The sequence below is a fragment of the Mugil cephalus genome, chromosome 2 (assembly GCF_022458985.1).
Source record: "Mugil cephalus isolate CIBA_MC_2020 chromosome 2, CIBA_Mcephalus_1.1, whole genome shotgun sequence".
Lineage (NCBI taxonomy): Eukaryota > Metazoa > Chordata > Actinopteri > Mugiliformes > Mugilidae > Mugil > Mugil cephalus.
The window spans coordinates 26,482,896-26,500,438 of NC_061771.1; the positions used below are offsets into that span (position 1 = coordinate 26,482,896).

The following is a 17,543-nucleotide window of genomic DNA, read 5'->3' on the forward strand; positions in this document are numbered from 1 at the left end:
CCTCGTTTCTCCAGAGTTTATTTTATTTTTCCATGCAAACAAGAAATCCCAGGTGGCCACGAAGTGACTCAGAGAGGCTACTTCTCTCCAGGCTATTGTCGTTTGTGTTACTCTCAGGCCCGTCATTTTCTTTTTTATAAATAAAGTGCATACTTTTAGTGTGCGTGCCCCACAAAAATGGTTGCACACAGTTGCCACATCAGTAGCCATCGTTAAAAACAGATTAAAAACCTGTCTTTTGTCAACAGCTTTCTGCTGAGCTGTGTGTGCGCATGTATGAGTTTAAGTGTGTACGTGGTGAAAATGGCAAACGTGATTTTTTACTTGCACTTGCACTTTTCAATTAACTCCGAATTGATTTTAATGTAAGTGTTTGTATTGTATCTACGTATACGTCTTGTAAAGCACATTGAGTCTTGAGTGCCTTGTGCATGAAATGCGCTTTATAAATAAAATTGAATTGAATTGTCTTTATTTTGTTTAGGTATTTTAGTCCCTTGTCTAGTATGTTCAGTCGGTTTAATGTCATTATCAGGATAAACTGTATATTCGCTGTTCTCAGAATCATTTGTGGCAAAGTTGTGCGGAGGGAATAAACAAAAAAGAATAAACTGACATTAAAAAAGTTCCAGGATATGTATTTATTTCACACACACAGTAACATGCCAGTGTAACACAAAGTTCTTCAAGTAGGTACATTTCAATATAGTTGCCTTATGAACGTAAATAAAGAACAAAAAAGGAACATTACAAAAAAAAACATATATTTGTATTATTGTGGCAAAGGATGCAAAGTTTAAAGTTGAACACGTGCTGTTTTGATGCGTGGGTGACTGCACACCGGCTCTGCTGGAGATGCAGCGGACGGCAGTCGCTGAAGTGTTTGGTACGGTAGCAATGCAGCAAATAAAAGAGGAGAAGAAGTGGGATACATTCAGTGTGTCGCCTTTAAAAAGTGGACAAAGTGAGAAAGCGATTCTAGGATTGTTCACGTGTGAAACTTTGAAAAGGTTGCGTTTTTACAAATAAAAGCAACAGCTGGGCTATCAGAAGGTACGGTTTCAAAGGCACCGATCAGGCATAACATTACGACCGCTGACAAGACAAATAAATAACCACTGACCGTCTTGTGACAATACAATTTTCTGCTGGGAAACTTTTGGACCTGGCATTCATGTGGATGTTACTTAGACATATAACGTCTGTGCAGCCTGACACAGACACACACACAAAAACAACTTAAGGAAAAGAAAGGAAAAAAGGAAAAAAAAAAAATGGCCTCCAAACTCACTAGATCCCGGACTGATCATGTCACACCCACAGAATATTAGGAACGTGGCCATAATGTTACGCCTGATCGGTGTACAAACCCCGCCCCTCACATGCACGCCACAGTCAGTTGTACTTTCTATGTGTACGATTAACTAATAGACATGAACATATGTCACAGACTACAAAAAAAGCAGTCGCAATAATAATAATAATAATAATAATAATAATAATAATAATAACTATTATAATAAAAAAATACATTCATTAACCCCCTCCTCCTTCGCTGAGTTTAAACCCCTGAGCACCGAGTAACGGTTCGCTTGATGTTACGCATCGCAGACAAAACAGTCAAGGCACGTGAGTGAATGTCTTACTGCGTTCGATCCTGCACATGCTACATACTTTACTGTGCAGCGTTTTACAGCCGGGCCTGTTTTTCTAATCTGGTTCAGCACTGCTTCTGTGTCACCGGTAGATAGCCATCACCGGAGGGCTCCACTAAATCGGCGCTCGACATCCGAGCAATCCTCTCGAGCACGTGGCTCAGAGGAGGGCGTAAGGCCGAGCTCAGACTAGATGGTGGTAGTGGCATGGGGAGCAGAGAGCACGGTAAGGCAATGGAGGGAGGGGGAGGAAACAGGAAGCGCGTCGATTCGGTTGGGTTGTCGACGCCCTCCGGGGTCTCCTCCTGACTCGCCTGCTCCCCGCTAACGATGCTAACACCTGAGTCGAGGCTGGCGAGCTCTAGGCTGTCAGCCTGCAGGTTCTGGACCTTCTCGTAACCGGAGCAGATGGTAATAGACTCCTTGCCAAAAACACCTCCTTTGATTCCAAAGAGCCTCTCAAAAGCTACCTTTTGAACGTCAACTCCCTCCTTCTGCACCTCCTCCTCCTCCTCCTCCTCCTCCTCCTCCTCCTCAAGCTCCTCATCGTGGCTGTCAGACACGTTGATGCTATCTACCTCCATGCTCTCTTGACTGACCTCTTCGCAGCTGCACATGCCTGAATCTAGACTCTGGAGCCTCAGGCGCTCAGCCTGGATCTGCTCCGTCTTCTTATAGTCTGAATCGACCTGCAGCAGCTCACTGCTGCTGCTGCTGCTGCTGCTCTTGGACAGCAACTTAAAGATCTCCATATCCCTCCCTCTCATTTTATTGTCATCCTGTTCTGCGTTTCCTTCCTCACTCTGACTACCAACGGGCCCATAAGGTGAATCAGCAGCACAGGGCTCCAGATTTCCAGGAGTTAGCGAGATAACCGGAGGGGGACTACAAAGCTCAGAGTAACTTGGGTTGGAGAAGCTGGAGTTGGTGGAGTCGTAGGTGGCCAATTTCTTCAGCGACTTCTCCTCTCGCTTGTAGGGTACGACCACATCCACCTTGGAGGTTACTTCTACAGAGAGGATATCCACTTGTTTCATGAAGGAGTGGAAGGAGTCGCTGGTGAAGTGCGGGCTCTGCCAACTCTGGAGGATTAGAGGTCAAAGAAAGCAAAGAGGAAGAGTTAGAAGCCAAGATGGAACTTCTGCTTAGGGGGTTTTTCTCTCTATATTTGAACATTTTTCGATCATGTTTCTGGTTTCACACTCTGCAAGGTGGATACCACTTGGAATAGGTTATTAGCAGTCACTCAACTCTTCAGTTCCCCTCAGCTTCACAGACACGTTGAAGCTGTCAACTCGCTCGTTTGCTTTTCTGACTCAGAAATGTTCATGCAGTCTAAATCAGGGGTGTCCAGCATATGGCCCCATATATGACACCATTTGTACGCTAGTTTCCCAGTGTGGGCCCCAAAACAATGGCTTTGATTTAAATTTCAAAATAAAAGCTAAGGATGCATCTTTACTAAAACTATCATTAAATCAGTGTTGGACCACCGTCAAGAAACGGTTGTGTTAAAAATAAAGAATTACAGGATCTGAACTTACATCCTGCAAGAAGGACTCAGCTGGGTTCGGTACGGGCGGACCTCTGATCCTCTTGATCATGTAAACCCTAAACAAACCAGAGTCGTGAGAAAACAAGAACTCACAGAACCCAACTGTACATGCGTAATGGTTGGCGGCTATGTCAGCTTACCATGTGGTCTTGTGGTTCTTGAGGACGAAAGCACCCATCAGCAAGGCAAACACTGCCACAAATGCTACAACAATGTGCACAACGCCCACAACAACATCTGGAAAATACAGAACAATACAAGTCCCATTAGGTTAAAGAAACATATTTGCATTTGATTTAACTGAATATTTTGGGGTTGTTCTGGTGCATCACCAGCCCTACTAGCCTAAGGAAGTGAGAGCCATAGTAAAGGCCGAAAAAATACAGAACTGAGCAAGTGTTGACGCAGAAATGACACTGATCTAAACCAAAACAGCAGAAAAGGAAGAAGTGGGTTGAGGAGCAGCTTGCAGATTAAATGGCGAGGGTGGAAAGGTTAAATGACTTTATCTGACATTATGAATTAGGCACTTAACATTTGCAATTAATGCAAATGGATGCCTCAGCTGAGCTCATTCGGGCCTCAATGTGTCCCCACATCTCTTATGTCTGGATCAAAAACTTGCACTTGAACGCAACTTAAGGGACCACGGCCGCCAGCCAACGGGCACATAAGTTTGTGCCTGTGTGAACTGAATTAACTCTTCACACAAGGCGCATGGCAGTAGTGTGCATTTGTCCATCAGAAGAGGAAACTGCTAATATTCGCATATTGAGTACTGCTAATATACCTGATGGCGGTTTTGTTTTCCCCACGGGAGATGACCATGATGCAGTGGGGCCCCAGTCACTCCAGGCTCCCTCATAACCTCCGCCTGGCAGCACGCGAGCACGTGCCTCGTACATCTCGCCTTGTATCAGCGAGTCCCGCTCCAGCTCTTCGGTGCACGTTTCACCTTTTTTCACGATATGGCACTCCTGCGATTGGACATGCGGATGTTAATTTTCGCGTCGCTTTACACGCACTCGGCGTTGTAACCTCATCGCGTGCACAAAATACATGCTGTACATACACTCCAAGATTGGTCCCGTTGTTTCCACTGCAGCTCTGACTCGTAATTGGTGATGAAGTCATGCTTGGTGGTGAAGGCGAGCCAGGAAACAGTGGTGACATTGATAGTTGGTTTTCCTGGAGGATTCAGTTTAACTGCAAGAGCACGGACAGTTTGTTTCTGAACACCATGACTAGTTCAAACTTTCAAAAAGGCAGTAGTAGTATCAGTCATTGTACTCACCATGACAAATAGGTATGTAGTATTTTATTCTGTTTAGGATTTCCTTCACAGGTTGACAGGTCACGCTTATGGACACCTTGTGGAAGGATTGAAAATAGTAGGACTTCTACAAGAAAGAAGAACACAAAGCAAAGTGCCGGTCAAGATGGTTTCATGTGGCATTCAAAAGCTACAGATAAAAAGTGCAATATGATGTGTTAATAGCTTAAAGGATAATTGTACATGTTGACAATGATGTAGAAACAGTCTGCCAAGACTGCTTCAGATCCGTCCGACAGCACTTGCAAAGTTTTTAATATAGAACTACATATTTAGTCACACTCACTGTGTTAGATTTTAAGATCATGGAACACTTCCGTCGGGCTGGGTTGGCGGGGTCAACTGGTTCTAGGTTACAGGAACCGTTGTAATAAAATCTGGAGAAAAAAAAATGTACATACAGTTTATGAAGAGGTCAGCAGATAATCTAGATAGACAGATGATGTAGTTCTTCTACTTGATATATTGTGATTCGAATTAAGTAGAAACAGTATTTACATTATGCCACATAATGCTGGAGGCCCGTTTCTTACATCTGGTTATTTAAATGTCTGTGGTGGCGGCCATCCTGATATAATTATTGAAGCAGGCCTAGCTCTTGTTTTCGTTTCTCCTTTTTGTCCTCACCTTCTAAAATTTACCAACTCGGCGTATATTGTGCATGGAGCGTCTGACGAATATCGGCGATCGGACATCCACTCAGTGCTGTTCCACTCACAGGCGATGCTTCGGTTGTAGTCGTTATAGCAAATGAGATCTGCAAGCAGCGCAAAGAGGAATGAGATAAATGAGCAGGATGAAACTTTGCTTGGCGTCAGCCTCCTCCGACGCATTTCAAATTCCCTTACAGTACGTGGATCATCTAAGAAGTGGCTTACTGTCTATTGGCATGCTCGGACATCCAGAACTGCTGACGGTGGAGGTCAGAACCAGAAGAACGAGAAGATGCAGGCGAAGCTTCTCCGCGTCGCTCTCCATGTTTCATGCCTGGCTGTGATCTCTTTCGGCAGCTGTCAAACCACTGGTTTGCGACTTTCCTCAGGTGTAGCTCACTGGTTGCTTCTTGTTCCTGCGCACGTACAAAAAAAAAAAAAAAATGTATGGTTGTCAAACGTCAGAGACAGTTGCCTAACACGCGTGTAACCACTAGAAGAAACAAAAAACACACAAAAAAACAGGCTGCGGCTCCAACAGGGGACTCAAAGGAAACCGAAATGGGTACGTTTCAGATCCTGACTCGGTTTATCTGCTGTGGCCCCACATGCTGACAAAACATGTGTTGAAATGCCAGAGTTGGTGTGCAAAAAAAAAAAAAAAAAAAAAAAAAAAAAAAACATATATGGATAGTGTGTTATTTCGAGTTAAATCAGGCTTTAAAGGTCAGGACCACATCACATCACCAGAATAAGATAAGATAAACCGGACGTAATAGAGGAAACATAACAAGAATAAGGTAAGACAAGGTAGGTATAGAAAAAGTATAAAAAAAAATAAATAAATAAAATAAAATAAAAAAACTTCAACATATCGCATGCGGTTTAAAGTGCCTGACCAACTACGGTCAGACATACGTGATTTCGGGTGGGCATGTGCAGTATTGTGTAGCTCTTTCCAGTTATCGCACCCACAACCACATATTGTTGCACATATAAGGTGCTACTACTGAAAGACAAACAAAAGCACTTTTCTCGTATTGAGTACTTTTTCGGGGCCATATATGCCAGAGAAGAGGAGCCGTCCCACTGGCATTTAACCCGTTCGGCTAAAACAATTCAACCCGTAGAAAGTCGTCACGATAAGCGGGTGATGGTGGTGGGGGGTTTGCTGCACCGCCTGTCAGGGTGGTCGTGCGTGGCAGGATTTGCATTTGCATCTTTGTGTTACCGCAGTGCCAGGCTCAGACTTAGCAGAAGCTGGATCAGCTCATTGGTCCTGCTCAGGACCTGCACGTTTGAAAAGTCATTTACAGACTCTGAGTGAGGTTTAGACGCGTGTGGTTTTCAACCAGGCAGTTACCGAAGATCGAGGAAACGTTATCAGGTCAAATGCGGTCCGACCTCTGCATGAGCGCTGAGGGTAACTGCTCCATTAGTCACCAACATGAAGCGGCTTAATGTTGGCTAATAAGGAGCATGTTGACAAGAGTCTGAATCTGCACCTGGTCTAAATACGTGTTTTTCATGTATTGCAAATGCATGAAAATGAAAAAACACAGTTTTGCATTTGTATAAATCTGGGATTTTCTGTAAAGGGAATAACATTAATAACCATTTGGTGCTTTAATGCTGATTGGTTCCCAGACTAGAAGTTAAAAAAGTCTTGTTGCAAGTCTTCAGTGACTTTGAAATCGAGACTGGAGTCATCAAAGACTTGAGAATCAAGTCTGACTTGAGTCTAGGAATAAGTTACCTCTCACAGGAAACAGAGTGTCTTTTAATTCTTTACATCAAGGAGCACGATCAATTAATCTGTGAAATTGGCGTCGCCTTTCGGTTCCGTCTCATAATGTCAAACAGCAACTGTGCGCATGAATGAGTCGAGCGCTGCGCGCCGCACGACCACTGAAACTAAGAAAGCCTGACTAAAAACGCGTTTTATACAGACGCCGTTTTCTCATAAAGACACGCAAATGTCCCAAACTCAATCCTGGCTGCTGCTTTTTTTCCGTGACCGGCAGTGACACACACACAGTAGCGGCACTCACCTGTCGGTAACGCTGCGAGCTTGACTCTTTTATCCCATCTGATGTCCTGTGAAGCAAACATCAGAGGTTAGTTCTCCTCTCACTCCTCTCAACAACTAACTGCCAAACTATCCAGTGTCTAATGACGACAAGATCTTTTTACCACCAATGATGCCCTTTCTTCGTTTCTCATCACACCTCCTCCCAAGGGTTTGACTGGCAACTAATCTTCAAATCAGACTCTGTGTGTGTGTGTGTGTGTGTGTGTGTGTGTGGGTGTGTGTGTGTGTGTGTGTGTGGTGTGTGTGTGTGTGTGTGTGTGTGTGTGTGTGTGTGTGTGTGTGTGTGTGTGTGTGTGTGTGGTTGAGTACGTTAACACTTCCTTTGACTGATAAACAGACACAATGAAAAAGTTGATGTACATTTCCACTCTCTGAGACTAAGCTGATAAATTTCTTAGAGATATTCTCGTTTGGGATAAAAAAAAAAAAAAACAAACAAAAAAAACAAGAAGTTAAAGTCAACACTGTTTGTGATTAAAAAAAAAAGTGATAAAAAACATTAACGCAACATGTGATTGCTAAAAGGTGCAGAAACTGCTCCCGATGTGTGTGTTGAGTACACATCAAGTCAGATAATAAGTTGAATATAAATTAACTCTGGGTCACTACATCAATTTGGAATCAATGGATCGTTCAGCCGTGGACACAGCACAGACATAAAACACACGGACACTGGATACTTTAGCGTTAATGAGACGAATTACACCGATCAACCACAACATTAAAACCACTATCAGGAGAAGTAAGTAGCTTTGACCATCCTGAAAACTCTTGGACCCGCATCTGTGTGCATGTACCTAGAGTACAACAGGCCCCATAACAATGACTCCCAGATAACAGCAGCCCAAATGTGACCTCCCCTCTAAAAAAACACCGTCCATCCTAATCACAGGACACCCTCTGAAGACCCGTGTCCATTCTCCGATGACCAACAACTGTCGTACAAGGAAAAAACCTACGCAACATTAGGAAGGTGGTCATAATGTTATGCCTGATCGGTGCACACGCCCAAACCCCTGCACGCCGCAGCCTGCGTTACGTGTTTGCAGTGTGCACGGCTTAGCATTTAACACGAATTTAACACAAATTAACTCCTGGTTTCCTCTGAGAATATTCAGCTGATGACTTTAAGATTCAGGCTTCTGCATCTGAACCCCCCCTGAACATTTAAACCCTGTCACAAACAGGATGAAAGGGAGTAGATTCTGTGGTGTGTGGTTATGACAGCCCATATAGAGCCGACCCACAAATCCAGTTTTCACTTTGCAGCAGCAGCAGCAGCACAGCACCCAACAACCTTATAAATATCTATTATTTGCACCAAAACTACCAGGCTTCTCTCCTTATATGCGTGTGATGGAAGCAGAGTTTTGGCAACTTAGATGGTTCGTTCGCCACATTACGCGTGGGAGGTCACTAAATTAGTTCTGCTGCACGACAACAGCGCAAAGCATGAAGTCACAAAGACCGATCAAGTCAAGTTCTCCAAATGCTTGGACGCTGCATGCAAATGTACCAAAGAGAACAGGTGCACGCTGTCGTGCAAAGTGAAGTTTTGAGCTAATAACCATTTTGTGTGATCTTTTGCAGAGCTTTTTTTTTTTTTTTTTTCCATTTCCGTGCGCAGGGGAAAGAACACGTTCTTGTGGTTTCTCCGGTCACCTGTTTATGAGGTTTAATAAAGGTCAAAATGTTTTCTTTCTTTTGTCTGAGAAGCTCAAATGTTCCATTTTTTTCTTTTTTTTTTTTTTTTTTACAGGTGCCCTTTCTGCTAATGCCTTTTCTTAAAATAGCTTTTATCAGATTGCCTGTTAATTTATCTTCGCAATGACTACATGCAATGATTACAGAGAGAAGTGTACATTTCCTCGCATAAGAATTAAAGGAAAAGAGGAAATTAACCGATGACATGTTAAACGCAAACGTCTTTATCTGGGTGTTAAACATGTCACCAGGAAGTCAGCGCTCGTGGAAAAAAAAAAACAAAAAAGGTGATACAACCGGAGAGGAGACGTAAATAGACCCTTATAACTCACAGCTCAGAGTCGGATGCGACAGTCTCACATCAGTGGTGCTATAACGGTGCATTATGCTAAACATTAGGTGCCACAATTAAAGACACTTGAACCTATTAACAGACATGTATTTGCAGTTTCTAATGACAGTGGCATCGTGTGGAATCGTTACGGAGACTAAAGCCAGGAGTTAAAAGGATCCAGCAGGTTCATACGCCGATCAGCCGCAACATTATGACCACTGACAGGAGAAGTAAATCAGGGATTCTCAACAGGGGGGAAGGGTAGGGGTGGGGGGGGGGGGGGGGGGTCTGTGGTGTAATTGCAAAGGGTCCATGAAAATAAAACATCCTTTGAAAAAGATCATATGTCATTTATAGTAATAGGATTATTATGTTTCACAACAGTAATTTATTATATTTTATTAAGCAATCTCGCTCCTGGTTGAATTGTTCAAAGTCACTGCATGACGCAAATTATGAGGCCCCTACAGTTTTAATGGGCTTACGCCATTCATTTCTTAGTAATGCTCTTATCGTGAAACATCTGCTGTGGGGAAATGGTTGCGCGTTCAGGTTAGCACTTGACATTAGGTTAATGCTACAGGACACAATGAAGAAGTTGTTGTACATTTCCAGTCTCTAACCCCTCCCCTCACCGAACCACCCTCGCAGCAGGATGCAGCCTGACATAGATGCAAACACAAAAACAGTTTACGAACAACTTTTAAAAAAAAAAACGACATGAAAAACAGCTCCTGTGTTGTTGTTTGTGTTGACCTGTGATTTACTAGAACCCAAACTGATCAAGTATCTGTGGGATAATCAAACAGAGGCCCCTCCCCACAGTCCATAGGACCCCCCCACCCCAAAGAACACTAACAACCACAGGACACCCTCAGAAGGCCCACGTCCATCCTCTCATGAGTTATAGCTGGAGGCACAAGGGAGACGTGCACAATGTCAGGAAGGGCGGTCATAATGTTATGCCTGATTGGTGTGTTCCCCACAATCTCCGCTTTCTGAACTACTGCTGAACTACTGCTCACAGTGCGTCCTGTGTAGAAATCGTATCTGTTCTACCTGATCTATGAAGATTATCGTGTTGTGTGATTATCTCCTGCTGAAACAAAGCCCAGAATGTTTGATGTGGTTGTGTAATTGTTGTGACGCTGTAGCTGCCTGAAAGCTGGCTGTGATTGATGCGCCGTTTTCAGCCACTTCAACTCAAAGTGAGTTCGGTTTCTGTGAGAACCCGACTGACTCATCCCGTGACCTAGGGGTCCGACTGCTGGAAACACTGCGGGGCTCAACGCCTCACCAACGCCGCCGACCGATACGAAACCAAGTCACTGGTTTTTTGACAGATATTTGTACCCTACGTGTTGTAAAGAAACTATTTATATTCAGTTTATTATTTACTCGTTTGTCTGGTGGGTGTAAGGGGGAGAGTGGTGACATAATCTGAACAAACCAAGAAAGGAACGTATAGGACAAGACACCGCCAAGGTGCATTTTGGTTTAGGATCTCGCTAATGACTAAGCTGAACACTGCATGCAAGTGGCATCTCTGGCCTGTTCACACCAAAATGTGTTTTAGGTGAGAAGATATGAAAAAAAAAAAACTTTTGGTGCAAACTGATGCAAGAAAAACACTGAGATCTGCACCTCGCTCACTTCGCTCTACAAAACAAGACAACTAGCACTGTGTGTGTTCAACAGTAGAATAAACTTGTTAATCAGTGAATAAATCTAAGATCATGTGTGATTTAGTTATTAGCCATGTGTTCACGTGGACGTGTGCACAGGTATATTATCATAATGCCCTTCCCTTGGTTGCACATGGACGCCATTTGCACATAGATGAACTGGGAAGAGATGCATTCTAATGCCAGCAGTCCACCTGTGTTCGCGATCGCCCAATATGCATGTTAATGACAGATAAGAACAATATAGGCCCCCCACACACACACACACACACAGCACACACACACACACACAAGAGCAGCAAGTGCTGGTGGTAAAAACTAATTTCACTTCCTTTAACTTCCCCGGCGAAGAACGACAGTAAACCTACAAATCTCCCTCATGCATGAAGCACCGACACTTATTCTTCGAGGCTGTGCTTTCCCCCGTCATGACATCAGAGTTTGACGTGGATTTCAAAGAAGGTTGCTGTGCCTCTTGAGGTTATCACATTTTTATAGTCGCGAGTTCGCCATGACCTGTTTCAAAGTCTGGGCGGTCACCAGATTTCCCCGGCATGTTCACGTAAGCCCTGTGCAAAGTGACTCAGTTCAGGCCACATAACGTGATTAGCCACTGACAGTGGGGAAAAAACTGCTTTAAGTCAGACTAACTTATCAAGAGCTTGTTTCTAGTCTCACATTTTCAGGTACTGTCTCAAATGTCTACTCCCTAACCTTTTCTCCATATGTATCGCACTTTTGATATGCGGAGTTCCCCTAATGTGCTCCAACCAGACGAGAAAAAATTTTAAAAAAGCTGACATTTCTCTCACTCTGTTCGTACTCACTCTCTCGGTTTCCTCTCTCTGTAGTTTGTGGTTGTTTACTTGCCTTTGCCTCCGAAACAGACACACAAACCACAACCTCAACCCCAATTCTATTCCCAGAAAGGTATTTTATTTCCCCAATAGTAGAAAAGTCGATTTACTCTCCAGGAAGTCGACATTTCCTTCCCTGCACGTTGGTTAATTTGTATTATAGTTATTATTATTATTATTATTACTTCTTAATAAAACAATAACCTTTAACAGATTGAAAATAAATGTTAAACCTGCCATGATTAAGATAAAAGATGGATGTAATGTTTGAGACTGAAAAATGAAGACGAATCATTAAAGTGCCTTTAAAACCTGTGCTTATTCTAGTAAACATCCGGGGACGACTCTCCTGGTCGAAAAGTAATCGACACTGCTACCGATTTACTACTACTATGTCCATTATTTTTGGCTGCAGCCGTACTCAGCTGATAATCTCTGCTTCCACCGATCAGCCACAACATTAAAACCACCTAATTAAAACCAGGAGACGCAAACAACGTCAACCGACTCGTGACAGTTTTGGACTTGACATTTAGGTGGAAGTTACTTAGACATTTACCACCCACATAGGCACCAGAGCAGCCACCTCCACATCAGAGCAATGACACATCCTGTCAACACACACCCAAAACATCAGTAAGTGTCAGACACCACAGGACACCGGACAAAGTCTGATGTCCATTCTCTGATGAGTCACATCTGGTTTGGAGGAGGCCTAAACTATAAGTTTACATGCACGTCAACAACAACAAAAAAATAATTATTGCCTTAATCAGACTTTAACTGCACAACTTAAGTGAACGTAAACACATCACTCCAACTAAAACTTCTCTTTATCCGATTAAAACGCCTAGATAATGCGATTGGAAATCTATTTTCTCCAGCATGTATACTCCTTAATTGGACTTTAACTGGACAACATGTGTGCACCACAGCTGCTGCGCTGGCGTGTGACCCTAGAACAAAAGCCTCCAAGAAAGCTGATCACAGATGAAGAAGAAGGTAAACAGAGGCGGCAGAAGAACCACCTGAGGGATGTCGCACCATAGCGCACCATTATCTGCACCATTATCTGCACCATAAGTAGCACGAACATCACGTAGGAGATTAAAATAGCTGCGCTATTATCCATCCGGTTGTTATTTGAAACGCCGGTCTGCCACACGAACGACTCGTGTTTATTATAAGCATTAACCTGCTGACAAGACACATGTCAGCAGGTCGTAGTGTGGCGGAGAAGGATGACCAAGCCAACTATCGGTGATGGCCACTTAGCACGAGTTGGTAATGGTTTGTTGGTAATCAACCAAACGGAGGCCGGATACGGTTGTGACATTACCTTGGTTTGTCTCACCTAAGGGATTAACTCAACAGTGATCAATTAGCCTCCCACGCTAGAGGCCTCTGCATGCCCCCACACAGAAATAACAGCAGAGATACAGAAATACATAATACACAGAGGGGTTCATGCATGACAAGTCTGTTCAAGAAGCAGTGTAAGAGGAGTTCAATGGAAACAGGAAACAGGATATGAGGGCTATATGGAGTAAGTTTACACATGGCTGTGTAACACACTTCTCCCTTTTTTCTTCTCTGGGTGTCGTCAAGATGATGATTGAAGCTTGAGTTTACTGTCTGGTGTTAGTCCGACGTTGGTATGGAAACAAAGAAGTAGCTTCTATTTGTAGCTGGATGCAGCTCGGTTTAAGGTGGGAGACATGAAACTTTCCACACCATTCATGGAGGATGGAGTAAACACTAGTGGCACTTATGCATATATACATATATACTGGATATTGTCCTGTTTTTTTTGTTCCTAAGAAGTGTCTTAGTGCCTTAAATTGCATTCTCCGGGACAAATAAACTTCTCCGCATCTGAATCTGAATTAGCATGAGCGTTAGCATTACCCAATGAAGCAGCAGCAGTTTTGGCTGAAGATAGGAATAAATGTGTGGGCTTGTCAGTGCATTCAATCTACATCTACTTGATAAACTTATGGCGTGTAACTGGCAATACAGTGAGGTTTTTTTTTGTCACTTACTGGATTGCAAGTTCAAATGTGGGCGTTTGAGTGTGGACAGCTGTGATATGGGTTACCTTAAAAGTTGTCACATGCATGAACATTAAAGGTCAAGATCACAGCCTGTCTAGCAAGCAGATGTGTGCATGTACGAGCCACTGATAAACTAATGCAAAAAAAAAAAAAATCTATTTTCTTCTCCTTTTCTGTCTGTTTGCCTCTATCTCCTCACACCTCCACGCTGTTTTTTCTCTCTTTTTCCACCTTCCCACATAAACCACATTTTTCGTTTTCAAACACCTTCCCCCTACACATATAGCTACCTTTTCTTTTACCATGAGCACTATTGACATGAGTCAGAAGCCTGTCTCAAGCATTTTTTTTTTTTTTTAATGTTTCACGGCATAAAACATTATCTTTTTAAACAGTTCAAGACCTTATCCTTAAGATTATGGAGTAAACCAAGGGTGGTGATACAGGGTAATGTATTATTCATTTTAAGAGGGTTTTCCTGGCAGCTGCACCAAACCCCCTCCAAAAAACTTTCCCAGAACGTGTTGTCACGTTTCATTAGAAGCTTTGGAGGTGTGAGAGACAGTTAAAATGAAAAAAAAAAAGAAATAAAATAATTTCTAAGAACTCACTACACTTTAAAAGTTTATCAAAATTTAAATTTCTTTTTCGACATCACATCAACTGATATCATCACCAACACAGTAACACACGAATGACCTGAAAAGCTCTGTCGTCTCTTCCCTCATAATTATCACTTCCTGGGATCTTTGTTCTCACCACAGACGCTGAAAAAAGATGCTGAAGCTGTTGCAGATGGAAGCCGATAACTCAAATTAATTCAGATAAGAACTTACCTGCCAAGAAGGAGTCGTTTTCACCACCTCAGCTCAAACGCTACTGATGATCCATTTTCAGAGTCATTCAGACTGTTTGAGGGGAAACGTCTGCTTCCCTTCAAACAGGTAACTATCTCTTCTCAGTATCTCTGGTGACGTCTAGGTGACTAAAGCATTAAGAAAAAAAAAATGCGGTTGATGTGGCCTTCCATGTTTCAGCAAGTGTAAAGCAGCAGAGCAGCGGTGGAAACCCCTTTATTTTCTCTCTCTCTCTCTCTCTCCCTCTCTCTGTGGCCTGCTTTCCGTTGTCTTTTTACTTCTGTGTGTGTTCGTTCACGTTCAGCACTTCATCCCCGAGAAGCAGAAGGCTGTGTTTCGATTATTTGTTGCCTTGTAACCGTGACATGTGATGGGAAGTGACAGCCCGTGGGCATTTCCCAAACAGTGAAGACTAGAAATGCAGTGAAAGCATTGAAATAAACGCAATTAAAACTGAATAGTCCTTACATTGATATGTGTATATTTTACCATTTTAAATTATGAATCTTTTTTTATGTTTATCTTAACCCTGGAACCCTGTTATATATATAATCTTTCAATCAACTTCACTCCTAATCAGAAATACCAGGCATGTGAGATGAGAGAGAGGAGGTAGAGTATGTAGCTTAGCTTAGCTTAGCTTAGCTTAGCTTAGCTTAGCATAAAAGCTGAAAGCAGGACACAGTGTTTATGAAGGGGAATAAGATTTGCCTTCTAGGATCTCTAGGAGATTACATTATTGTATGTGACTATATTACACCGTGGAGTTCATTGATAATCTGATAGCATGAGGTAGCAACAGTTGCTAATGTGCACTAACTGACACGTCTCATTCATTCATTCATTCAGTTTCTGTGATCGTTTGTCCTCTGGAGGTTCGCGAGAGGTCGGTCTCTCGCAGTGCGACAGATACACTCCCAATCCAGCATCAACAATGAACCTAAATGTGTTTGGACGGTGAATACGAGGAAGCTGGAGTACCCGAAGGACCAGGAAAGAAATTCTGGAAACCGAAATGACGCGACTCAATTCAGTTGCAGTCACGTGTAAAACCCAGGACGTTCCGTACTAAAATCAACCTTCAAATTTCACGCCACAAGCATTTATAACTTCACCTTTTCCGAGAATGAGGAAAAGCCCACTTCTGCTCTGGCGACAGCTTCTCTCACGTCTCTGGTTCTAAATTATGTGACAAGCCTTTTACGACCCGAGCATGTCAACGTTTACGTTTCAGTCACAAAAGAAGTTCCCTGATCCGTAATGAAAAAGGCTCTTTGACCTAATTTATTTAATCACCAAATAGATAAATATCTCCAGAAATGCAGAGGCTGCTGAGAAAACTACACTGTGAGCTCCTGCTGCAGCTGTAATTAAAGCTCTGATGTGATTCTCTGCTGCCCTCAAGTGGAATCAGGTGATGAATCGTGGCCAAAACAACTTTTTACAATTTCAACTTAAAATACTTAAAGGCAGCTTTAAACAGCAATGTATTTATAGACACAACGTTTCAAAAAAGACAGCTGGAAACATTACAACTGTACATGTGCTGTGGTGTCATTGTCATTAATGAAGCGCACACACACACACACACACACACACACACACACACATATATATAAAACCAACTAGAGACTTTTTCCTTGTAAACTGTCGACAACAACCAGCTCACACCAGCAATGTATTTATAGACACAACACTTCAAAAAAGACAGCTGGAAACATTACAACTGTACATGTGCTGTGGTGTCATTATCATTAATCAAGCACACACACACACACACACACACACACACACAGACATATATATATATATATATATATATATATATATAACCAACTAGAGACTTTTTCCTTGTAAATTATCGACAACAACCAGCTCACACCATGTTCACAGCGAGATAACAAATAATTTCTCTATCAGACGGACACACTCACTAGTGAAGGGATGGGACAAGACGGCAACTCCCTCAGGCTCAAGCAGCAGAGACGAAGACAATCTATGCGACCTCCTTTCGCGCTGTCCGTCACTTCAGTGAATCAGAATAATAGTGTTTCTCTGGTACAAGTGGCTCTAAGCAGAGGTGGATTTTTTTCTCTTTGAGTTTCACTTCCCTCCCACACGCGAAACTATACGTTCCTTTAATGGGAAACAGTCGCTTGACTGCTGATGTATTTACAGCCACTCGTTACCTGCTTTATTGCCGATACCTTCGTTGTGTGTCGCAGTATAAGCTGATTTTGGTGCCAGTGGGTTGCAGTTTATTGCACTTTGTGAAGGCAAAGCTCTGATTTTAGGAAGTTTATCCCGTTTCGTTTGGGATTTGGTGCACTTCCCTATTCTCACTGTAGACTTCTGGCCATTCGACATTAAAAACTAAAAAACTGAAGTTACAAGGTTTCAATTGAAGTAAAGAAAACACTTAGTTAGTAGTTAAAATCAATATTTTAGTCTCCACAGGAAAACAACAACAAAACTAATTACGTTTTTTTTAAATAGATACACATCGATCATTATGACCACCTGTTTAATATTTGATTCTAACATTTTACTTTATAATGACTAATAATTTTAAAAAGAGAACAGTAAATACACTGTGTGTGTGTGTGTGTGTAACTGTGAAGTTAGCGTGTTCAGTATTCTGCTTAGAAGTCAAAAATCCAATGGTCAAACCACACTTTTCAGCTCAACTAGACTTTCACTTTTCATTGCAAAATATTCATTAAAGCTGTGAACAAACCTTGTCCTGTCTTAAAAGCTGGAGACC

The 17,543-nt window shown here is 42.5% G+C and overlaps 1 protein-coding gene across 5 annotated transcripts; it reads right to left on the reverse strand.

Moving 5' to 3' along the window:
• Positions 1 to 622: 622 nt before the first annotated feature.
• LOC125003840 lies at positions 623 to 17,491 on the reverse strand. Of its 5 annotated transcripts, XM_047578058.1 has the most exons (12): positions 16,714 to 17,491; positions 14,759 to 14,907; positions 7,248 to 7,293; positions 5,422 to 5,612; positions 5,171 to 5,300; positions 4,830 to 4,920; positions 4,505 to 4,610; positions 4,283 to 4,416; positions 4,001 to 4,187; positions 3,351 to 3,447; positions 3,200 to 3,266; positions 623 to 2,737 (listed from the first exon to the last, which is right to left on the reverse strand). In XM_047578058.1, exons 4-12 carry the CDS (start codon positions 5,519 to 5,521, stop codon positions 1,721 to 1,723), a joined length of 1,929 nt encoding a protein of 642 aa, XP_047434014.1. In that variant the 5' UTR covers positions 5,522 to 5,612; positions 7,248 to 7,293; positions 14,759 to 14,907; positions 16,714 to 17,491; the 3' UTR covers positions 623 to 1,720. The 5 variants fall into 5 exon arrangements, with proteins under 5 accessions (XP_047434014.1, XP_047434015.1, XP_047434018.1 ...); XM_047578059.1 differs by lacking the exon at positions 14,759 to 14,907; XM_047578062.1 differs by lacking the exon at positions 7,248 to 7,293.
• Positions 17,492 to 17,543: the final 52 nt, after the last annotated feature.